This window comes from Drosophila mojavensis, unplaced genomic scaffold (genome assembly GCF_018153725.1).
Source record: "Drosophila mojavensis isolate 15081-1352.22 unplaced genomic scaffold, ASM1815372v1 contig_19, whole genome shotgun sequence".
NCBI lineage: Eukaryota > Metazoa > Arthropoda > Insecta > Diptera > Drosophilidae > Drosophila > Drosophila mojavensis.
In genome coordinates, this window is record NW_025318726.1 from 492,077 (window position 1) to 515,620 (window position 23,544).

Sequence of the window (23,544 nt, forward strand, 5' to 3'; positions counted from 1 at the left end):
ATGTAAATTCGAAGAAGTTCTAAACAACATACGAAATTACTCGAACATTAACTAGTCAGCTGATGGTCAGTTTCACTTGGCGATAACTGTGTATAACGATAAACGATAACAAACTTATTTTATATAGCTCAAAAGCCTAGCAAAATAAGAAGTATATGAAACAATAATATTCATTTTAAATCCTACATCTACAAGTTGTTTTTGTAACCACATACACATTACCACAACAAATGTGAACGCAAGCGCTGCCAGAGCGCCGAACTACAACATCGCACAAAATAGCCAGCAAATTTCAATTTCCGTCATCTTGAAGACTTTGCCAGCCACAAATAGAGCTCCAGGATGAATGCAATGCGACAGTTCTATATGGAAGTGCCCATAGTGACAAGGGCATATACCACAGTCTGTGTGCTCACAACGCTGGCGGTGGTGAGTCCTTTACAGTTTCGACTAATTTGATTCTAATGCACGCTGACGTGTACCGTAATCTGCATATGTTTTGTGCTTTGCTTTTATCTTTGATTTGCCAGCATTTGGATCTAGTCTCGCCGCTTCAGTTGTACTTTAATCCCACACTGATTGTACGCAAATTTCAAATCTGGCGTCTGGCCACCACATTCCTCTACTTTGGTACCATTGGCATCAGTTTCTTCTTCAATATGATATTCACTTATCGCTATTGTCGCATGTTGGAGGACGGCTCCTTCCGCGGGCGCAGCTCTGATTTCGTGATGATGTTCATCTTTGGCGGCGTGCTGATGACATTCTTTGGCATCTTCGTCAATCTGCTGTTCCTCGGCCAGGCATTCACGTTAATGCTGGTCTATGTGTGGTCCAGGCGAAATCCTTTAGTGCCCATGAATTTTTTCGGTGTGCTCAACTTTCAGGTAAATACCACAAAATATGATTGTAATTGCATGTTGTATACAGAATATTATTTTCCATTATCTGTGCAGGCGCCGTATCTACCTTGGGTACTGCTCTGCTGCTCCATGATATTGGGCAATACCATTTGGGTGGATATCATTGGCATGGGCGTTGGCCACATCTACTATGTGCTCGAAGATGTCTATCCCAACCTATCAAACGGCTTCCGACTGATTAAGACACCGTATTTTCTGTAATATAGCTTGTACATGAACTTTAGCTTAGATTTATTCATCTTTATCATTCTTACAGGAAAAGACTCTTCAATGAACACATTGAACGCAATTACCAAGCCGCTGCCGAAGATCGCCCTGGTGGCTTTATGTGGGGCGGCGAGGGGCAGCCAGCGGAGCCAGCAACCCCGGCCGAGGCCAATGAAGCACCAGATGCACCTGAGCAGCCCGCAGCAGCGGCAGCGCAATAACAAAAACAAGCAAGCAGCGTGTGTGGTTGTTAAATTATTAAGAAGAAAAAAAAGAAGACACAAAAACAAATAGCATTTGGACGAGACTTAAATGTTAAGAACCCTCCGCCACCTTTCACCTGGTGCTTGGTTAGATTAGCTACATATTGAGATACAGAGAACGAAACAAGCGAGTGGCGTGCAATAGTTAGCCAAAGTTGAATTCAAGTATGTGTGTGCACTATTGTTCGATTCGAGTTCCATACTTAATTGTACAATTTAATGCAATTGGCCTTAAGTTTCCATTTGAATGATTCAGCACATGTGATTATATATATGTAGGTATATATATATATATATATATATATATATATATATATATATTTATGAAAGAAAAACACATTAAACACGGTAACAAATGAAAATAAATAAATGTCTAATTAGAAATCTGTTAAACTGTCAGTGGCGCCATCTGTTGTTTCAATTACCGCTGGCTATAATATATTGACAAGCTGTCATACAATTCGATCAAAGCATTTTGTTAGCAGTGCAACAATTTAACAGGCAAGCAACCATATGTTTGTTGCCATAGAAGACTATCTGGCAGCTCTGTAACCAGCATATGCTGGCATATTATTATTTGAACCAATTGCTGTCATACAATAGGCAGCACAGATCTGGCAACTACTTGGCCAGTCGCTGCCATACAAGCTGTGGGCATATTGGTCTGGCAGCGCTATGTCAGGTTTCTGCCAGACGCCATATAAGCAATGGAGGCGAGAACTAAACAACACTTCAATGATAGGGTAATATAATAATAAAAATATCTTTTTCAATAATTGATTTAAACATTAATACATATTTGCAGGTAAGCGCCAAGAAACGCTGTCGGAGATCGCGAAAAATCGAACAGGAGTGGAAACCAGATGATGTCCGTTTGCTCATCCGGCTCGTGGGACAGCGGAAATTGCTATGGGATCCAAGCAATCCGAATCACAAGGATAGCAAATCGCGCGAGCAAGCATTTCAAATGATAGCCAGCAAACTGGATCGCACCCTGGCCGACTGTAAGGCCAAGTGGGACAATCTGCGAGCCCAATATAGAAGCTATCAGGCGAAGGCGACCCAAAACATTGAGATTAAATGGCAATACTTTGAGCCTCTAAGCTTTTTGCATGAAGTCTGCGAGCCACGCAAGTCCAAAGCCAATTCTGTAAGTCACCAAACACATAAATAAAAATACTTATGTGTATATATATATGTACATAATTAATATGATATCAATTTTCAGTTACAGCTCGAACCGAATGATGAGGTTTCTATCAAGCGCTCACCCTGACTGTCATTGATGGAAGAGGTGGACACCTGCTCCACTATGTTCTCCTTGGCTGCGAATGCTCCAGAACTGCACGAAGGATCTTTAGCTGTAAGGGAGCCAAACACACATTCTCACCAAATCTTTGGCGATTTTGTAGCCGACGAAATGCGCCGCCTGCCGCCCCATATAGCTGATGAGCTAAAGCGAAATATCCTAAAACTGATTGTCGAGGCATTGGACAGACAATAGTTGAAAAATATAAATATATTATCCTAACTGAATTTATTTTATTACCAATTTTGATTTCATTAGTCTGTATTTCAGTATTTTTCGCAATCTGTACAGAAATATACTAATAAAACTATTAATCAATGCATTGTTAACATACTGAATTTAATATAATATTTATTTTAATTGATAAATGTAAATGTTCTATGAAATGAAATTCTCTAATAAACAGTTGCAAACAGAATTTTTTCAATAGTTCAGATAAGCTGAACAGCATATTTACCACCACCTACTAGTTAACATATGTTTAGCTAACATAACGGATCATATAGGAGTACCAAGAGCTCTTGGAAGATAGAGAGGTGATAATTGCCTGATAAATAACTAAGTATAAAACTGTTGAGTATTGCTGATACTTCTATGGAACTAATATAATATAATATAATGTAATATAATATAATATAATATAATATAATATAATTATTTTATTTAATATATTTCTATGTGAAAACGAATCTTAAGCTGTTTAATTTTAATGCAAATTCAAAGCGCGCGCCCTTAAAATGTTTTATTAACGTCGATCGTCGCTGTTAACTTACTGTTAATCGCGAAAAATTCTCTTATACGTATTATTAATGTATTCTTATACGCTTGTGCGTCAGAGCTCCAATGTGAAATTCTTGCTAGTAGAATACATATATGTATAATGATAAAGCATTAGTTTTTGTGTATTTCCCCAACAGTAAGCATCCGGATCTTTTTTCGCAACGTAACTAATTTTATACTCACCCAAAATGCAGTTAAATATTAGTTGCAGCGAGGTAAGTGTTTAAAAAAACTATTAAACAAAATTTTATTACAAATATTTAATTACGTATAGGAACTCACGGACGAATTGGCCAGATTTTCAGGCAGATATACGGTACAGCCCGATAGTTTATCAAACTTCGATGTGCATCTCGAGAATCATCAAATAGAAGCTCTCCAGTGGATAAACCTGTGTGAGAATATGGAACCATTTGGTGGTATCCTGGCCGATGACAAAGGATTAGGCAGTACGTGTACTATAATTTGCTGGCTACTCCTCAAAAAACTGGAGAATAGGCACTCCACACACTCGAGTGAGTAAAGCACTAAGCTAATATTTTATTAAAAATGCGAATTATGTGTAAACTGAAAGCAGATAAGCAAAAGAAGAAGGCGTGGCAGACATGGTAGACAATAAAATATATATTCTTGATCAGCATGATCCGCAAACTATGTGTAGACCACTGAGATAAATACATATTTCAAATTCATTTATCAGTCCCATACAAACAATATTTAAAAAATGTTTATGTTTTGTATTTAATACTTAGTATTGCGTTGAACAAATTGATAGTTCATCTGCAACCGGACATTCATACATATATGTACATATACATATGTATGCTCAAGTGTGAGTGGCCATGCGCAACGGTCTGCAATTTTTAGCAACTTATCAACTATTTATTATATACATACATATTTGATAAGTTCCTACATATTTCTGACCATTTCGCATATCCACTCAATATATATACATAACTATATATGTATAAAAGATATTAAAACAACAACACTTTTACTTGTTGTGATTCTCATATTCCATGTGTAGATAATTCAATTCGAGAACAAGCAAAACTGCTCAAATCGGTTGGCAGATGATGTTTGTTTATATTCGTATGACTTTGTGTACTTACGACTTTGGATGATTGAATGCAGAAGCATAAAATATCAAAGGTGTTAAGGGTATTTTCAAAGTCAAAAAGTTCCTACATACATTGTATTGTAGGGTAGACTTTTATATAAAGATAAACATACATAAACATTTAAAAAATATTTATTTAATAACTAGAAGAATTCTTCTTCCCTTATACTACTTCGTACTGTTACTTAATTTGTTTTTAGACTATGCTGGCGAAACTCTGATTGTATGTCCAAAAGCTATCCTGACCCAGTGGGTAGATGAGATTAGAGCTGTGGCGGGTGATCAGCTTAGGGTCTATGAGTACATCGGAAAAAATCGCGACATCAACAACATTTCTAACGCTGACATTGTGATCACCACCTATAGAGTTGTAACGTATGATGCGAAGAAAGAAACGAATCCGCTGAATCTCAAATGGCGTCGCCTCATTTTGGATGAGGCTCAAGCCATAAGAAATACCAATGCGGAATGTTCAAAAGCAATCTGCGCTCTGAATAGCCATTTTCGATGGGCTGTGACTGGAGATCCAATCCAGAATAACGAAAAAGATTTTATGGCATTGCTCGGCTTTCTGTGCAGAGGACAGTTAAGGAAGGATAAACGTTTGTGCTTAAGGCGTACAATGTCTGATGTTCACTCAACTGAACAGATTCAGAAATTTCCAACTTTAAATGAATTTTCCATTGAAGTAGAACTTAATGTACAAGAAAGAATATTGTATGACAAAGTTCGTAACAAACTGGATCGACAAGTCCAGAGGCGCTCCATGATACACTTGGTGCGGGTGCAACGCCTTCAACAGCTATGCTCTCATCCATATCTAATCCGATCGGTAAGTTTCAGAACCTGTGTCTATGAATCTAGACACAATTAAATATATTTTTATTTTATTATGATACAGATGGGCATAATTAAACGGGAGCAATACGAAGGCGAAGGATATTTCGACTACAGTAACACATCTGATGATAATGTTCTGAGCCTAAGGAATCCCATCTTTGACCGGGCCTCTCCTTCAACGAAAATTCTTAAAGCTTCTGAGATAATTGATCGATGCATACTGCAAAATAAGGAGAAAATCATTGTAGTATCGCACTGGAAAGAACTGCTGGAAATATTGAAAGAATATTTAAATACCGGCAGCAGAGAACTAAGAATTATGACGTTAACTAGCAGTAATACGCAGGATACAATCAAAAATTTTAACGAATCTGATGAGCCTTGCGTTCTGCTCCTCACTTTGGGATTAGCGAAATCTGGTTTAAATTTATATGGAGCCAATTCTTTGTTGGTCATGGATTCTCACTGGAATCCGCATCTGAAACCACAAAGCGCCATCTATCGGATGGACCAGCGAAACAGAAATGTTTCCGTTTATCAGCTCGTGTGCAAGGATACGGTGGATGGCACAATTCAACAGGTGCAGCAAAATAAGTTGAATTTAGCCTTTCAAGTTCTCAGAGCGAGTGCTATTTCAACAATTCGAAGAGTTATTAAATATTTTCAGAGTCTATGGCTGTAATTTTTATTTTGTAGAATTGTAAATTGTCAATATATCAAACTAGAAATATTATATCTTTATTTCTTGTTTGATTTTAATAGCAGAGCTGTTAGTTAACTTAACACGTAACGGTAAGAAATATAAGTGACTGTTCGCCCGCGCCAGACCACTGACCAGAGAACACAAACGCTTTTAAAATTTCGATGTAACCTTCACTCAAAAGGGGGATCGTCGTGAACAAATTTCATTTTTGTGCGATGCTGAGCTTGATGATTTGAGAGCCCATAGAGAGAGAGAGAGAAAAGGACAAAAAACGCAGAGCGCATAGAACGGGCCGGCGAGTAACTCATACACATATGTATGTATGTACATACATGTATGTACATATATGTGTGTGGTATTGTGACTGGGTAACTCGCGCTTATCTTTAAGCACCTGATTTTATTTCAATGACTGTGGGTTTGCCTATCAGAATGCATTTTTAAAGATTAAACTCAGTGGGAAAAATGGGATAAAATTTTCGATCCCCTGTACCCGTTCATATATGTACATACATATGTTACAGGTGCATGCAAGTAAAAGACGTATCAAAAGTAATGGGAAGTGCACCTGTCACTTTAGTTAGTCCGCTATTTAAATATAAGCGCGCCTCTTCAGTTAAAACCCTAAATCGTTCACACCATTAAAAGTTGAGGTAGGCACACGCCAATGTTCATCTCCCAAGCATACAAACAAAGATATACACACACGCACATGTAAAGGCACATAGGCATACAAATGCTTCTACAAGTGATATCCCATAATTGTGAACAGCACATCCCATGCGTACACACAATCAAATGTATATACATACATACATACATATGTATATGAGGACTTCACAAGATCGACCAAATGCAAATGCTGGGGACAGTAAAATTGCTACAGGCGGCAAGAGCTTCGCACACAGGCATACAAATGCTCATAGTACATGTAGCAAGCGAGAGTGTGTATGCATGCTAATCGCGAAAACATTTTCATTATGCGCACCAACGCTTTCATACCCTTCCCATAAATAATAACGAAAACGCATGGCAAATGGCTTGAAGCGTTCGGAATACACTTCGCGTAAGGGAAAAAACGGCAGTCTAACGCGCAGAAATTTCAATTTTCGTGAGCTGCTGCTTGTGCTCACATGCATACATACATATACATATTGAGAAAGCAGAGAGCAGAGAGAGCGAGAGAGCAAGAACAAAAATTGAGCATAGAGGCATCTTTCATTCAACATTTGACCATCTCGGTCGAGCGCATGAAGCGGAATGATTGTACTTTCGCATATTTTCGTAGCCCGAACCTAAAAAGTGAAGAGCCGAGCAAATACGAAATTGATAGGCCCTAGGAGACAGATTTTTCGGTGTTGAAAAACTTTGTACTACATGTCTAGTCTATGTGTTCTCTGGTCAGTGGCCAGACTCATCAAAATAGCAACAGCTGTTATAATCTGCTAACCTAAAATTCACGATAAATTGACTACTGTAAACGCAAATATGGCGCATGTTCAGCACCATAGCGTTGCCACCTAAGTTGGCTGCTCTGTATACCATTTAACAGTATCTATTGAGGACAAAACACTAAGAAACTTCGAGCCGGACAAATAAAATTGGAGCATAAATTACAATATAAAATGGATGTTGATGCTGCACAAAAGAAATGGGAGCTGGAAAATAACGTACAGACATTGCCCAGCTGCGATGAAATCTTTCGTTATGATGCCGAGCAGCAGCGCCAAATAATTGACGCCAAGCCCTGGGAAAAAGATCCGCATTTCTTTAAGGACATCAAAATCTCGGCTCTGGCACTGCTCAAGATGGTCATGCACGCTCGCTCTGGTGGAACGTTGGAGGTGATGGGCCTAATGCTAGGCAAAGTGGAGGACAACACAATGGTAGACAACGCTAGATAAAAAAAAAAAAAAAAATCTCGCTAATAAAGCAATGAATTGCAGATTGTGATGGATGCTTTTGCACTGCCTGTGGAGGGAACAGAGACGAGAGTTAATGCCCAGGCTCAAGCCTATGAGTATATGACTGCCTACATGGAGGCGGCCAAGGAAGTGGGACGGCTGGAGCACGCTGTTGGTTGGTATCACAGCCATCCCGGTTACGGGTGCTGGTTGTCGGGCATCGATGTATCCACCCAGATGCTCAATCAGACCTACCAGGAGCCCTTCGTCGCCATTGTTGTAGATCCGGTGCGCACCGTGTCTGCTGGCAAGGTTTGCCTTGGTGCCTTCCGCACATATCCCAAGGGCTACAAGCCGCCCAACGAGGAGCCGTCAGAGTATCAGACGATCCCGCTCAACAAGATCGAGGACTTTGGTGTGCACTGCAAGCAATACTATCCGCTGGAGATAAGCTATTTCAAGTCGGACTTGGATCGCAAACTGCTCGACTCGTTGTGGAACAAATACTGGGTGAATACACTGGGCAGCTCAGGTCTCCTAACCAATACGGAATACACCACCGGCCAGATCATGGACCTGTCCGAGAAGCTGGAGCAAAGTGAAAACTTCTTAGGTCGCGGTACATACACTTGGTTGATGTAAAAAGTTCACGATTCGCCTTTTATAATAAGAACTTATTCTCATTCCACAGGCACCGACGTCAATGAAAAGAGATCCGAGGATAAGTTGTCCAAGGCAACGCGCGACTGCAGCCGCTCCACAATCGAGCTCATCCACGGCCTGATGGCCCAACTTGTCAAGGACAAGCTCTTCAACAAGGTGGGCTTGGGCAAATAGGCTGCACCGAAGACTAATCTAAAGAACATTTTGTATTTATAAATATATATGTATAAATATCCAATTAGGTTGCATTTTCCATGATAAATGCAATCTTATTTGCCACATCAATCATGAAGTCTACAGAAGTGTTTATTTAAGTGTTATTATCGATGTCGGGCACAGGGCTGAATCCAGGTGTGTTTAGAGCAAGGGCTTTGATTGAGTGGACTTTCACGTGACAGCACCAAAAAATAATGAAGGAAGCTTAAAAATACCCTGTACTGATATTTAAAGAACGTAAGGAAGAAAAATTAAATAATTTATTCAATGGCATACACTGAGTTTATAAATATAAAAAAAAAAAAAGTATTTAAATAAAATTTAATGAATGCTATAATGTAGCAAATTTGTTAGGCTATTCTCGCACCAGCTTAGCCTATTTTAGTGTAGATATAGCCTATTTGACTAGATAATAAATCCATTGAAAATCAGTAAGAATAGCCATCTAATAATTGTTAATACTAATGTACTTAAGTTTTTTAGTATATCAGCATTTAGCCCAATCGAACATATATATTCTCTTTGCTTTTCAGGCATTTTAACGTCGAATTGGCCAACATGTATCCATACATGTATCGTCCCTGTATAATCCAATATAACTGTATATTTATCTCTTTGCCTCTCTGCCTAAGAAAAGTAATGGATGAGGAACTCTCATTGGTCACTTGAAAGTCGACTGCAATGACCTCTACCTGATGCTGGACTCAACATTTAAGAGGGACCTAGTCTATGAGTGAAAGTCGCCCTATATAAAGGGCAGCAGCTGCAGCATTTCTTCAGTCACCTAAGCCTGGTGGGATCAGTCGTACAGTGCAGTAAAGTGAAATGAAGTGTGTGTAAACATTTAATGATAGTTCAGCTAAGCATTAAAGACTTGGAGAAAATACAAGGAGGAAAAATTAGGGGAATTACTTAAAGAAAATTCTTAGAGGAAATTCTTAAAAGACATGCTCAAAGTAAATAATTAGAGGAAATACTTGGAAGAAATGCTGGGGGGAGATAGAGAAAATAGAAAAAACGTTTCGAAGAAACACTTAGAAGAAATACGAGCCTTCAGGTTAGTTTTGTCGGTTGTTTTTGCTGCGCTATCAATGCAAAATAATTGGCGAAATTCAAGTTAAAAAAGAACTTGAGTTTCGCCAATTATGTATATATATTTATTATATAAATAAATCAAACAAATTATGATAAGCAAAAAAGGTCACTCTCAAATATATTTGGTACTTTTAGTATGTTCTCTTTCATTTTTTATCTAGCCCGCTATTCCAATATTTTAGCCTTTTAGTCTCTTTTAGCTTAATTTGTTCCAAAATTCTAGTTTTTCAAAGCTCAGCACTGTAACCAGACAGCTAATATAAATAGCACAACATCCTTTAGCGCTTAACCGTTGTCATCAGCTGTCAACATTTGTTTTCGGCTCCCATACGTAGATTTGTGTGCCTACGGTGATTTAATTCTATTCGTCCTTGACCAATAACATCCTTGACAGCGCATTTAAGCATCAAATAAATTGCCTGCAAACAAAAAGCTTTTATGAAATGAATATTTGAATACCTATAACATAGTCCGCTTCATGCAAATGTTTACATTGCTTTATTTAGAACCCGCTCTGAAAGCAGGACATCTTTCTTTTTCTTCAAATGTATGTTTTAGGCAGAAGGAAGCCTGACTGACTCTGTAAAGCATATACATTGCTGATCAGAACAGCCAGTTACTGACCAGCTACTCTTTCGATTATCCGTAAATAACTCTTAACTTTGTTTATCTGGCTTAGAATAAAAAAAAATCAGTAATTTATTAGCTATCATTAGCTATTCATAGTTACGTTATTCTACTATAGATTTTCAGAATTGGCAAACAAAAATATATTGCCCTACGCTTACTCGGGGCAAAACTGTAAAGACTGTATGTTCTCTAGTTTAAAGTTACGAAGTCTTCTGGCTTTGGAGCTGGAAAGATTTAAATGAGGATATTTCATATTAAAATAATATGATGCCAAGAGTTTAATGTAACAAAAATATTTTAATTATGAGTATCAATGTATTTTATTTTATTTATTTTTATAATTTAGAAGAATTAAAGACTTGGAAATGAACTTAAGAAATGAATATTCAGAAAACGTTTGATTGCCTTATTATTACATTATAATAAGCCACAGATGAGATTCTTTTAAGTTGACACTGGATATGCCAAGTATATAAGTGAATAGATATTGGGAACTGCTTAAATGCTATGTACTTAACCCCTAACAAAACGGTATTTATGTACATAGATAGGAATGCAAGGAACGCATTTTGTGCGTGTGAATTTTTGTTGTGAAAGCAATAAAAATAGGGAAGCATACTTCATTGCGGGTACTTTATCGACTTAGCAAGCGTCAATTGGCATCAACAAGGAGCAATGACATGTAATGAAACACTGTCAACGCACTAAAGAGGCGGCGGGCATGGGGCCATACCAGAAGCACCCGAAAGGGTTTCGAAATGGGGCGACTGATGTAGCGGACAGCTGGCTATAAAAGTCGTGTACGACTCAGGCGGCGCTTCATTCGCAGGACATAGCCACAAGCAGTACGAACAACCTTTAAAAAAAAGTACAAAATATATATGTAAATATAAAAAAAAAAAAAAAAAAAAAAATCACAATATCTTCCGGTATACAAAGCGCAAAAGCAGCAACAAAAATAAATAAAGTAAAATTACATGTTTGGGTTTCCTGTGCTGTGGCAAATTACATTCCGTTTGCTCCATAAATAAATAAGTGCCGCTGGGAAATGCGGGCCAAACTACAAACAGTTGCAAAGTGAAAGGGGATCCGAAATTTTAATTCAATTTAAGAGCCAAGCCTGTTGCTCATTTAAAGCAGGGCAAAAAACGATTGTAAAGGTATGCTAAAAAGGTATTCAAAATATGCAAAATTTAAAGTGGAAGTTAAGCAAAATATATATAGTTTCTAAATATTTCGAAGGATTAGGAAACCATATAAATTGAGAGAAACAAGTAATACAAATTAGATCAGACCTTCAGCGCATGATACCAACTGAATAAAATAAATATGAAATATTATATCAAATGTTATACTGATTTTCATTCATCTTCAACAATGTCTACTTATAGAAATTTTCTGCCCTAACAGTAAAATCTCTGAGCCATGTATGGAATGCTGTATGAGAGTGTCCAGCACTATGTGCAGGAGGAGTACGGCATGGACGTATGGAAAAAGGTTTGTCGCATCGTCGACTGCAAGCACAACAGCTTTAAGACCCATCAGATATATCCGGACAAACTGATGCCGGATATTGCGGCTGCCCTCTCTGCCTGTACGGGCGAGTCCTTTGACTTTTGCATGAACTTCTTCGGCAAGTGCTTCGTACGATTCTTCAGCAACTTTGGCTACGACAAGATGATACGTTCGACGGGTCGCTACTTTTGCGATTTCCTGCAGTCCATCGACAACATTCATCTAATTATGCGCTTCACATATCCGAAGATGAAGTCGCCCAGCATGCAGCTGACCAGCATGGACGAGGGTGGAGCGGTCATTCTATATCGCAGTGGGCGAACGGGCATGTCGAAATATCTCATCGGCCAGATGACGGAGGTGGCAAGGGAGTTCTATGGGTTGGAGATCAAGGCCTATGTAATCGAGAGCCAGAATGATATAAGCGGCGGTACTGCGGGACCCATCAAAATGACAGAGGGTCCTCTAACTGTCATAGTCAAGTACCGTCTGGACTTTGATAACAGCGAGTACATGGCGAAGCGGGTAAATACCGTGGCCCACCCGTCCCAGGTTAAGATGCCAGCTGTGGATCTGAATGTATTCCTGGAGCTGTTTCCCTTCACTTTTGTGCTCAATCATGATATGAAAATAACGCATGCGGGCGAGAAGGTAGTCGAAACATGGATAATGCATAATCCGGGCGCCAATCCGAAAGCGTTTATAGGCACCCATGTCACAAATCTATTTTACTGTCGCAGACCAAAGGACACCACCATCGACTGGGACACTTTGATCCAGATGCGTACGGTCCTCTTTGAGTTCGAGTTGATCCGTACCGGACACAATCGACTTGCCTATGATGCTGTACTCAACATGGACTTTGAAAATTACGACGACATGCTTCTCAACGAGGCCCAGGCTATCGCGCTGGCGAAAGCCCAAGAGTTCAGCGATAATAATGTGGGTGATATAGATGATGGACCCAGCGAAGTAGAAATCGATCCGGCAACAGGTCAACGTCGGGCTTCTCAAGGGCTACGTTCTATCCTGCTCAAAGGACAGATGTTTTACATCAAGGACATCGACTCCTTGATTTTCCTCTGCAGTCCCCTTATAGAGAATCTGGATGAGCTTCACAGCATTGGCCTGTACCTGAATGATCTGAATCCGCATGGTCTGAGCCGAGAGCTTGTCATGGCGGGCTGGCAGCATTGCTCCAAGCTCGAAATAATGTTTGAGAAGGAAGAACAACGTTCCGATGAGCTGGAAAAGTCCTTGGAGTTAGCCGATTGCTGGAAGAAGCAGGGAGACGAACTTCTCTACTCGATGATACCGCGCCCCATCGCAGAACGAATGCGCGTGAGCAATGACCACGTCTGCCAGAGCTTTGAAGAGGTCTCCGTAATCTTCATTGAAGTGATGAACATCTACGACAGCGGATCAACCAACGTGCAGGAAGCAATGCAGGCGGTAAACATCCTAAACCAAGTGTTCTCTGCGTTGGACGAGGAAATTATATCTCCCTTCGTCTATAAGGTGGAAACTGTGGGCATGGTCTACATGGCAGTGTCCGGGGCACCAGATATCAATCCATTGCATGCCCAGCATGCCTGCGACATGGCTCTGAGGGTCATCAAGAAGGTGAAGTCCCACAATCTGCCGGATGTGGCCATTCGAGTGGGCATCAACTCTGGCCCAGTGGTGGCGGGGGTTGTGGGCTTAAAGGTGCCGCGGTACTGTCTCTTTGGCGATACTGTGAACACGGCCTCACGCATGGAGAGCAGCTGCGATCCTTGGAAGATACAATTGTCCAACTACACGGCGGAGAAAGTGCGAGATGTGGGCTATAAAGTAGAGCCACGCGGCAGAGTTAATGTGAAGGGCAAAGGTGAAATGGAAACATTCTGGCTCGTGGAAGGACCTGAAGATTAATAATTTTGAAATTTCTATTGTACTATTTCGTAATACGTTAAATTTATATAAAATATCTATTCATATATAGCTAGCACATTGCACTGCATTTATAGAAGCTCTCTTCATTGCATTAAATCTATATAATCTCCTTTTCGGACTGTGTTTTATATAATTGGTGGGAAAAATATTTAATTGGTGATGATCTAATCGAACTGTGTGTGGTTATAGAGCTTGTGTATTAATATGTATGAGCTAAATGAATAGAGACTTACCACTACCATGATAATATTTTCGTCTATATGTGCCTCCCCGCTTGTTCTTCTCATTCTCTTGTTCTCGATAGGTCTTTGTTTCTCTGTATTCCGTTCTATCTTTTTTCAAGATATTTCAAGCACTCTCTATATCTAAATCCATCTATCCCTCTCTCTTTATTTATTTCCACTTTTTTTAGGTCTTTTATACCCCTTTGTAGCTTTTTTTTTTTTTCTTTCTTTCTCCCTGTACTGTTCTCTCTCAGTTATTCCGTGCCTCGACCTTTGCTTTATATCTCTATTTATCTCACCTTTCTATCTATCTGCGTATCTTCAGCTTTCTTTCTCTCTTTCCCTTTATTTCTCTTTCTTACTCCATCTACTCTCCAGTCTTTATTTCTCTCTCCGTCTTTGTTTTCTCTCCATTTCCGTTTTATTGGTTTGTCTTTCTCTCAACCACTCTTTCGGATCCCTTTTCTCTGTCGTTGCCGTAATCTCTCCCTCTCTACTAATTTCTATATCTTCCTCTTAATATTAACCCTTTGCCTCTATTGCTCGTCTCCTTTCTCTCTCTCTCTCTCTCTCTCTCACTCTCGCTCTATCTTTCCATCTCTCACTATTTCCCGTTCTCTCTCTTTTCTCTTCCTTTCAGTGTTTTCCTCTCCATTTACTTCACTCATCGTATCATTTTATCATCTTATCATCGTCCTCTCAACTTATTTGTCATCTGCCTGCCATGAAAAGAAACCACAATTAGATATTAACTTTATTGCAATACATACATACGTAATATAACCTCGCACAAGTATCTTTTTATAAAGAGAACTGGCTGTCATCTTCCCACACAGCTTGATTCCGATGCTTTGATGAGCTCGATTGTTATCGTTATGTGCCATAAAACGTAATGCCCTGACGTCCGTTTCCATAACGTGGTCGCAGTGGACTGTCTCCCTTCCGTATTATCTGACATGCCATGCCAATCCAGAAAATATTACAATACTCGCTCATAGCATACATAAAGGGTATATTGGTTATACTTTGTGTATCTGACGAAAACAGAGAGAGACTTCTCATATAGATGATATGCTTACGGACGTATAATTTAATATAATACTTTCTTTTTCCGCATTGAGGGCGTATTAGGCAGTCGAGTGGAACCGATTACAACGTGCTTACTCGTTTTTAATAACTTTTATGAGCTGCTCGCGTGTCAAATTGTGCGCAAAGACATGGCCCCTAAAAGATACTCTTGTATAGCATACTTCCCGGCGAACTTAAGTGGCAATTGTGTGCACTCCTCCCCGCCTGCTCAAATAATTAAATTAAGCTATTCTGCGTGACCAAGGGGACACCTAAATATATCACGTAACACTCGAGCCCAGTGAAGCCAATTAATTGCGAGCTTCGATTGCTCCGAACTGCATTCCTTGCGTGTACATCATAATAATTTATTAATGGCTATTGTATTCAAACATGATTCATTGTTGTCTATCCTTGATGGCATTTTGATTAGCTTTTAAATGTTCTCAAATGGACATCCTTGTTTCTGTTAAGCTAAATATTAAAGTCTCCTCTATACCTATACTAAGAAACGTCATTTTGGCCATAAAATTGTCAAGCGTTCAAAAATCCTGCCTTCTTTGCTCTTTGCCCAACCCAAAAATCCCAAAAATCCGCATTAAATTGCTTTCAAACATAATGTATAAAACGTAAGGACAAACACACACACGCACACACATACATACCCCCACATAGACACATTTTTCTGGATTTTATGGGTACGCGTGAAAATGTCGGAGCATTAAATACAGCAGCAACAGTGGGACATCAACCGAGTCCACCCAGGGCAAAGGAAAAGGCAAAGGCTACAAAAATGATACATTTCATGAACTGTGAGAAAACAGACAAAAAGTCCAGGGCTGGACTATTCGTCCTCCAACTGACGTTAGTATGAGGTATCTACATACTTTATATATTTATATAGAAATTTCTTAGCGAGTAATTAAAAAACCAAACTCAAAATTGTTTAGCTAACACTTTGTTCTTTTTAAAGTTGTTTCAAGAATAAAATAATTGCAATTGCTGTACCCGGTATATATATTACATTAAACACGCCTAAATCAATTTTCTGCTCAATCAATAATTCAATTAATATAATATAATATAATAATATACTTGAACACATAGAAATATTGCCCTGTGATCTGTGTGTGTGTGCGTCCGTCCCTATTGTAACAGAGCCAAGGGACAGTATTTCCTAGAAAGCGCCAAGAGCGCGTAAGCACGTAATGACAAAGGACGCTAGAATAAACTCACTTTCATTGGATGCTTTATCGAAAAGCGTCCGTCAATTGGCATCAGGCCCGATGGGAAGAAGAGTGTGAGAGATGGAGTGAGAGAGGGAGGGGGGCACTGACATGAAATGAAACACTAACGATGATGATGCAGGCCGAAGCAGTGCTGTGCGTGCCTAAACAGAGAATGAGCAAGAGAGAGAGAGAGAGGACAGACTGAGTGAGAGAGAGATAGATAGATGAGGTAAACGGCCGGGCAGACAGCGAGCGACTGAAAGTCACAGGCAGCCCACACACACACAAGTGAGAAAAAGGCGTAAAGTGCGTGGAAATGTGGAGTCGCCTATAAAAGACCTGGACGTCAACGCAGCGTGCTCCAGTCGCACGACGCGGTGCGAACTCTGCGAAACCCTGTGCGAAGCAAATACACGAAGCAACGGCGACGGCGACGGCGAACGAAGCTTTAAAGGCAAGGCATCGCGTATGAAGTATAGCATTCGGAGCATCACCGTTAAATGCGGCAAGGCAACAACAACAAATTAGTTGAATAGCAGCAGCCGACAGCGACAGACTGTGAGTCGTCTACAGCGAAGTATTAAACAAAGGGAAAGTGCGACAAATCCGGGCAAATCTGTGTGCGCGCCTCTTGAGGTATGCATGTGTGTGTGTGCGTGCTTGTATGAGAGTGTGTAAAGCATATGCTTTATTCGACCAACTTTAAATTATAAATAAACAATGCGCCGCTGATAAATTTAACACCAAAAAGCAGCGAAAGCACGCACAAAAATACATATTAGACGGGAATATCATTTGGACTTCATTGGCAAATCTAAGGTCTGCTGCCTCATAATGTAAGCAAGTTTCCGTGTATTTAATAAACAGGCAATAAATATGGTAATTGGAATGTTAAGTAGCAATCCGGATTATCCGAGGGCTAAAATTACCACGAATTGAGTGACCTTTGATAAGTCAAGCCTTTTGTGAACTTGGCAGATGGCATTGTCGAGATTGGAGTTGATTGGATTACTATTGGGATTACTTTTTCTAAGCAGTATAGACAGAAATTGACTAAACATATTAATCATAAAATAAAAAATATGTATTTATTACTTACTGAAAGCTTAAATAATATACATTTTCAATTGTAGCTTACAAGAAAGACATTGTCATGATGGGAGCTGGTTGGTATCAGACATAAGCTTCTCTAAGCAGTAAAAAAATTGGTTAAAAATATTAACATATAAAAATAAAATACTAAAAATATATATATTACTTATGTCAAACTTAAAGAGTACACATTTTAATTTTTATTTCGTCTTGATAATGTAAACCCAATTCAATATATTTTATAATTCAATATATATAATATTTTATGTATTTTTATTTATTTAAACTTTTCGTTGCTACAAATTATAAAGGTTTTTTTTAACATTTCTTCGTGGGATATGCGTCAATTCAATGACTAAAAGTTGCTTATAACCATATTGTTTAGGTCCAAGATTGAATTATAATAATACATATGTGTGACTTGTTGAGCTGATAAAAGTAAATTTTATATATTAATAAAAAGTATATTATTCTATTTACAGAAAAGGTTGTTCATATATTAAAGACATGAATGACATTGTCCATAGTCCATAGTCCACTTAAAAGAGTTATAATTAATTAAATAAACTCTCATATTGTATCCGGAGCGTAGTTAGCGAGAGTGTGCTTATGCGTATGGGTGTATGTGCTGTTTCTTCTGTATGCTGAAAAAATGGGTCGAATAATGGGAACATCTATTCAAAACTATTCACCTTTACAGCTCAATTTATTAAATCCGAGATTATTAAAAGGTTTTCTAAATTAATATTATCTAAATAAAATTGCATTGTGAACGAATTCATTATGAAAATTGAACAAATTATTCACGCCATATAAAATTCTGAAATGAGTTTTCGGTTGGTAACGGAAATTTATTATGCCAGCCATATTAAATTCGCGCAAAATTTATGGGTTCCCGGTTAGTTAGACAAATGTTTTACAAGGGCAAATTGAAAAATAAAAGAGCACAAGAAGAACAGGAATTAAGCTGAGAACAACACTAAGAGCTATTGCTGTTGTTATTTTACGAACGTGACAAGCAATAGAGAACGAGGCTCTCCTGGCAGGAGGACTAAGTGGGGCAGGCCTCGGAAGCAGGCGCGCGTGAGAGTAAACCAAATTAAACTGCCAGAGCAATAAATCAAAAGATATTTCTTTACTTGGGACGAATCCTCTTAACTTTTTGTGCATGCGCCGCGAAAGATATACTTGGCTGAATTTCCGTGGGTACTATGAGCATGTTTTGTGGCCTGTGATGCATATGAGACATTCGTCAAATCCTTAACTCAATTTTATGCTTGACAGCATAGCCTAAACGGGTTGAGCACTCAACGTAAAATGTGGAAATATGTTAATCAACTAGATCTGCCATCAATCACAAGCCTACCAAAAAATCAGTTATTTATCTGATTGATTGATTAATGACTTTCAATTTATTTAATGGTCTATATGTTGTATATCTAGTTCTAGGGCTCTAATCAATTACAAAGCCTGCTTAATAAAATAAAAACTAAAAATAAATACTTAATACTGTTCTCCAATTATTATTGTACGTTAATAATGTTACTTAAAATAAATAAATTCGCTAGTCCTTTATTTGGACTTAACTAAAAAGTATGGTATAACAGACTCACAACTTATTTCAAACCTAATAGATTGTCAAATCCACAGAGGATAGTCAGAAAAACTAAACTAAACTGGATAGCTTAAGTATAATTAACGACCTATCGTAGTCTTGACCTTTGGTAATCTCTTTCAAATTGACTAAAGTTTATCGTGCTTTGAATAATGGAAAAACTTTGTAACAGTCCACCCTAATTATGCACTTACCAACTTTCCCTCGTTGCAGATAAACTTGACGCAAGCAATTTAAGCACAGAGGCCTGGCACCTGGCCCACCCACCTGGCACGCAGCAAGCTCTCCCTCAGCCACAATCCCCCTGGGGGTGACACTACCAGCAACATGTACGGCATGCTATATGAGAGCGTGCAGCACTATATACAGGAGGAGTACGGCATGGATACGTGGAAGAAGATATGCCAGATAGTCGACTGCAAGCACAATACCTTTAAGACCCATCAGATATATCCGGACAAGCTGATGCCGGATATTGCGGCAGCCCTTTCCGCCTGTACGGGCGAGTCCTTTGACTTTTGCATGAACTTCTTCGGCAGGTGTTTCGTGCGATTCTTTAGTAATTTTGGCTACGACAAGATGATACGTTCGACGGGTCGCTACTTTTGCGATTTCCTGCAGTCCATCGACAATATACACCTCCAGATGAGATTCACCTATCCGAAGATGAAGTCACCCAGCATGCAATTGACCAATATGGATGATAATGGAGCGGTCATATTATATCGCAGTGGACGAACGGGCATGTCTAAATATCTCATCGGCCAGATGACGGAGGTGGCAAAGGAGTTCTATGGCCTCGAAATGACAGCTTATGTAATAGAAAGCCAGAACGATATTTGCGGCGGAACTGCTGGACCGATCAAGCTGACAGAGGGTCCTCTAACGGTTGTAGTGAAGTATCGTCTAGACTTTGATAACCGCGATTATATGGCCAAACGTGTCAACATTGTCGCCCATCCCACCCAGCTTAAGATGCCCCCTGTAGACTTGAATGTCTTTCTGGAGCTGTTTCCGTTCACGTTTGTTTTGAATCACGATATGAAGATCACTTTAGCTGGCGAGAAGATAATAGAGACTTGGATATTGCATAATCCGGGAGTTAATCCAAAAACCTTCATTGGTACCCATGTCATGGATGTGTTCAAATGCCGTCGACCGAAGGACACAAAGATTGATTGGAACACCATTCTACAGATGCGAACGGTTCTCTTCGAGATGGAGCTGATTCGCACCGGACACAATCGTGATGCCTACGACGCGGCCCTGAACATGGACTATGAGAACTTTGACGAAATGAGTTTGAACGAAGCTCAAACCATGGCACTAGCTAAGGCCGACGAGTTTGAGAAAGAGCAAGAGAAGGAACAAGAAGAAGCGGCAGCTACCAAACATGATGAGATCGATCCAGCCACAGGACAGCGCAGACCATCAGTGGGTCTGCGCTCTATTCTCCTGAAGGGACAAATGTTCTACATCAAGGATGTTGACTCCTTGATTTTCCTATGCAGTCCTCTTATAGAGAATCTGGATGAGCTGCACAGCATTGGCCTGTACCTGAATGATCTGAATCCGCATGGTCTGAGCCGAGAGCTTGTCATGGCGGGCTGGCAACATTGCTCCAAATTGGAGATGATGTTCGAAAAAGAAGAACAGCGTTCCGATGAGCTGGAAAAGTCCCTGGAGTTAGCCGATTCCTGGAAGAGGCAGGGAGATGAGCTCCTCTACTCGATGATACCGCGCCCCATTGCGGAACGAATGCGTATGGGTCAAGAGCACGTCTGCCAGAGCTTTGAGGAGGTCTCCGTAATTTTCATTGAAGTGATGAACATCTACGATAGTGGATCAACCAACGTGCAGGAAGCAATGCAGGCGGTAAACACCCTAAATAAAGTTTTCTCCGCGCTGGACGAAGAGATCATATCGCCCTTCGTCTATAAGGTGGAAACTGTGGGCATGGTCTACATGGCAGTGTCCGGGGCACCAGATATCAATCCATTGCATGCCCAGCATGCCTGCGACCTGGCTCTGAGGGTCATCAAGAAGGTGAAGTCCCACAATCTGCCGGATGTTGCCATTCGAGTGGGCATCAACTCTGGCCCAGTGGTGGCGGGTGTTGTGGGCTTAAAGGTGCCGCGGTACTGTCTCTTTGGCGATACTGTGAACACGGCCTCGCGCATGGAGAGCAGCTGTGATCCTTGGAAGATTCAGTTATCCAACTATACGGCCTTGAAAGTTCGAGATGTGGGCTACAGGGTGGAAGCACGCGGCTTTGTAAAAGTCAAGGGCAAGGGAGACATGGAAACCTATTGGTTGCTTGAGGGACCAGAAGAATAATACATCTGTTACTGAACTTTACTAGTCAATAAAAATATATATGTATATGTTTGTGGTACAAAAAAATAACTTTTGTATGTCACGTTAATAAAGCGTTTGAATACTCAATATGTTCGATAACGATAGATCGATAAGATTCCTCACCAATTATTGGCGGCAAACCTGTCAAACAAGCAACGTCACGGCAAAGTGGGCCGATAAATGATCTGCTGTGCCCCTTCACTTTGTTTTTGAATCCCACGAGATAAAGATAAGTTGCACTTTAGCGCCGTTTATTGTATTAGACAAACGCGATGCTTAAGTATAATTTAATTGTTGCGGTGTGCGAAAACTTTGGCATTGGTTTCAAGGGCGACCTGCCCTGGCGTCTAAAGTAAGTCAAAAAAAAAAAAAAAAAAAAAAAAATGCGCATTATGGCACTTGCTTTATATTTGATTATTATCTTATATACTTATATACCAAATATTATACATTTTATATACACCCCTGCACAGATCAGAGCTGAAATATTTCAGTCGCAGAACAAAGCGAATCAATGATCCCTCCAAGCGCAATGTCGTGATCATGGGCAGAAAGACTTATTTTGGTGTGCCTCCCTCTAAGCGCCCACTGCCTGACCGTCTGAATATTGTACTAAGCACCACACTCACCCAGAAGGAGCTGCCAGAGGGTGTTTTGCTATGCGGCAGCCTCGACGAGGCCATGCAGACGTTAGAGAAAAAACCTCTGTGTGATCAGGTGGAGAATATTTGGATTGTGGGCGGCAGTGGGGTGTATGCAGAAGCAATGGAGTCTCCCCGTTGCCATCGTCTCTATATAACTAAAATCCAAGAGCGATTCGAATGCGATACGTTCTTTCCCCATATTCCGGCGAGCTTTCACGAAGTAGAGCTCACAGAGGACACGCCTCATGGCGTACAGGAGGAGAACGGCATTAAGTTTGAGTACAAGATATTGGAAAAACGCGAGCATATAATATAAAACAAAAACAACAAACATTTATTTATTACTGCCTCTCACATCGTCTGCTGTTATCGTGTCGCCATGGAGGGCCTTGGCGGCCAGCATTAACTCGTACAGCTGGACCACTTGATCGTCTTTAAGCATTTCCACTGACTGCGAGTCGAGCGGTTCTCCCAGTTCCCCTTTGGGCTTGCCGCGCAGTCCCAGCTGTTTTGTGATCGTGGAGGCGTATCGCTAGAAAGAGAATAAAGGCAATCAAAAAACTCAAGTCCGCTTACGTAAATCCCTTACAGCCCATTCAGTCATGAAAAGTTGTGCCTCCATTGGATTGCATTTGAGGTGCCGTCTAAACTCATCCCGCACGTAATTATCGCCCAAGGCGCGCAGCTCAGTGGGTAAACCTTCGATTTAAAAATGGACCTGATATTAAGTCAAAAGCTGTTTATTTGTTGTTTGTTGTGGGATGACTTACCTCGATGTAGCCTCAATATGGTTTTGTACAGCAAACGCACACGCTGTGGGTGTGTATACTGGCTCATTATATTTATCGACATGGTGTGTCTTTTATAAATGTGCTTAACAATATATACTTAAATATTTGTAGTAGTAAAATCAAAATCCTAAATTATAAAAACAACTGCCAGCGCCAGGCCAACCAAGCCCCAGGGCTGGGAAAACTTTAAGAAATTATCGATATATCACGAACCATGTTTTTCGATAATACCAATTTTATAATATTGCTTTATAGATGTTGTTAATATAATACCCAATAAAGGATTGAATATTGCTAGCAAATTAGCATATAATATAAAAGCGCATATATCAGTCTCAGTTATCTTAGACAATTGCTTGTAATTTCTGGAATGTGTAAAATCAAGTTGGCAGGTCTGTCATAGCCAGCGATTTCGTGC

At 39.9% G+C, this 23,544-nt stretch overlaps 8 protein-coding genes and 1 long non-coding RNA gene across 13 annotated transcripts; 7 read left to right on the plus strand and 2 right to left on the minus strand.

Moving 5' to 3' along the window:
• Positions 1-92: 92 nt before the first annotated feature.
• Positions 93-1,792, plus strand: LOC6572569 (derlin-2). Its single transcript, XM_001998640.4, has 4 exons — positions 93-429; positions 531-887; positions 957-1,120; positions 1,180-1,792. Exons 1-4 carry the CDS (start codon positions 343-345, stop codon positions 1,349-1,351), a joined length of 780 nt encoding a protein of 259 aa, XP_001998676.1. The 5' UTR covers positions 93-342; the 3' UTR covers positions 1,352-1,792.
• A 231-nt stretch (positions 1,793-2,023) lies between these two features.
• Positions 2,024-3,120, plus strand: LOC26527561. Its single transcript, XM_032728264.2, has 3 exons — positions 2,024-2,136; positions 2,199-2,543; positions 2,622-3,120. Exons 1-3 carry the CDS (start codon positions 2,101-2,103, stop codon positions 2,667-2,669), a joined length of 429 nt encoding a protein of 142 aa, XP_032584155.1. The 5' UTR covers positions 2,024-2,100; the 3' UTR covers positions 2,670-3,120.
• Positions 3,121-3,567: 447 nt separating this feature from the next.
• On the plus strand, positions 3,568-6,178 carry LOC6572568 (transcription termination factor 2). The gene is made up of 4 exons (XM_015166496.3): positions 3,568-3,697; positions 3,757-3,997; positions 4,806-5,437; positions 5,507-6,178. The coding sequence occupies exons 1-4, from the start codon at positions 3,671-3,673 to the stop codon at positions 6,125-6,127; spliced, it is 1,521 nt and encodes a 506-aa protein (XP_015021982.1). The 5' UTR covers positions 3,568-3,670; the 3' UTR covers positions 6,128-6,178.
• Positions 5,443-5,832, minus strand: LOC122756874. Its single transcript, XR_006356735.1, has 2 exons — positions 5,743-5,832; positions 5,443-5,665 (listed from the first exon to the last, which is right to left on the minus strand). It is a non-coding gene; the product is annotated as an uncharacterized LOC122756874 (long non-coding RNA).
• Positions 6,179-7,683: 1,505 nt separating the features above from the next.
• Positions 7,684-9,006, plus strand: LOC6572566 (COP9 signalosome complex subunit 5). Of its 2 annotated transcripts, none has more exons than XM_001998637.4 (3): positions 7,684-8,033; positions 8,094-8,670; positions 8,743-9,006. In XM_001998637.4, exons 1-3 carry the CDS (start codon positions 7,773-7,775, stop codon positions 8,886-8,888), a joined length of 984 nt encoding a protein of 327 aa, XP_001998673.1. In that variant the 5' UTR covers positions 7,684-7,772; the 3' UTR covers positions 8,889-9,006. The 2 variants fall into 2 exon arrangements, with proteins under 2 accessions (XP_001998673.1, XP_015021980.1); XM_015166494.3 differs by having other exon boundaries at positions 8,094-8,667.
• A 1,989-nt stretch (positions 9,007-10,995) lies between these two features.
• On the plus strand, positions 10,996-14,151 carry LOC6572565 (soluble guanylate cyclase 89Da). Its single transcript, XM_044007730.1, has 2 exons — positions 10,996-11,815; positions 12,047-14,151. The coding sequence occupies exon 2, from the start codon at positions 12,081-12,083 to the stop codon at positions 14,082-14,084; it is 2,004 nt and encodes a 667-aa protein (XP_043863665.1). The 5' UTR covers positions 10,996-11,815; positions 12,047-12,080; the 3' UTR covers positions 14,085-14,151.
• Positions 14,152-16,989: 2,838 nt separating this feature from the next.
• Positions 16,990-22,040, plus strand: LOC6572564 (soluble guanylate cyclase 89Db). 3 transcript variants are annotated; one of them, XM_001998635.4, is made up of 2 exons: positions 16,990-17,462; positions 19,547-22,040. In XM_001998635.4, exon 2 carries the CDS (start codon positions 19,661-19,663, stop codon positions 21,668-21,670), a length of 2,010 nt encoding a protein of 669 aa, XP_001998671.2. In that variant the 5' UTR covers positions 16,990-17,462; positions 19,547-19,660; the 3' UTR covers positions 21,671-22,040. The 3 variants fall into 3 exon arrangements, with proteins under 3 accessions (XP_001998671.2, XP_015021979.2, XP_043863667.1); XM_015166493.3 differs by having other exon boundaries at positions 16,990-17,262; XM_044007732.1 differs by having other exon boundaries at positions 16,990-17,184.
• LOC6572563 (dihydrofolate reductase) lies at positions 21,951-22,666 on the plus strand. Its single transcript, XM_001998634.4, has 2 exons — positions 21,951-22,043; positions 22,165-22,666. The coding sequence occupies exons 1-2, from the start codon at positions 21,964-21,966 to the stop codon at positions 22,649-22,651; spliced, it is 567 nt and encodes a 188-aa protein (XP_001998670.1). The 5' UTR covers positions 21,951-21,963; the 3' UTR covers positions 22,652-22,666.
• On the minus strand, positions 22,644-23,319 carry LOC6572562 (succinate dehydrogenase assembly factor 3, mitochondrial). Of its 2 annotated transcripts, none has more exons than XM_001998633.4 (3): positions 23,106-23,319; positions 22,925-23,034; positions 22,644-22,867 (listed from the first exon to the last, which is right to left on the minus strand). In XM_001998633.4, exons 1-3 carry the CDS (start codon positions 23,185-23,187, stop codon positions 22,670-22,672), a joined length of 390 nt encoding a protein of 129 aa, XP_001998669.1. In that variant the 5' UTR covers positions 23,188-23,319; the 3' UTR covers positions 22,644-22,669. The 2 variants fall into 2 exon arrangements, with proteins under 2 accessions (XP_001998669.1, XP_015021978.1); XM_015166492.2 differs by having other exon boundaries at positions 22,925-23,053; positions 23,106-23,197.
• Between the last annotated feature and the right edge of the window lie 225 nt (positions 23,320-23,544).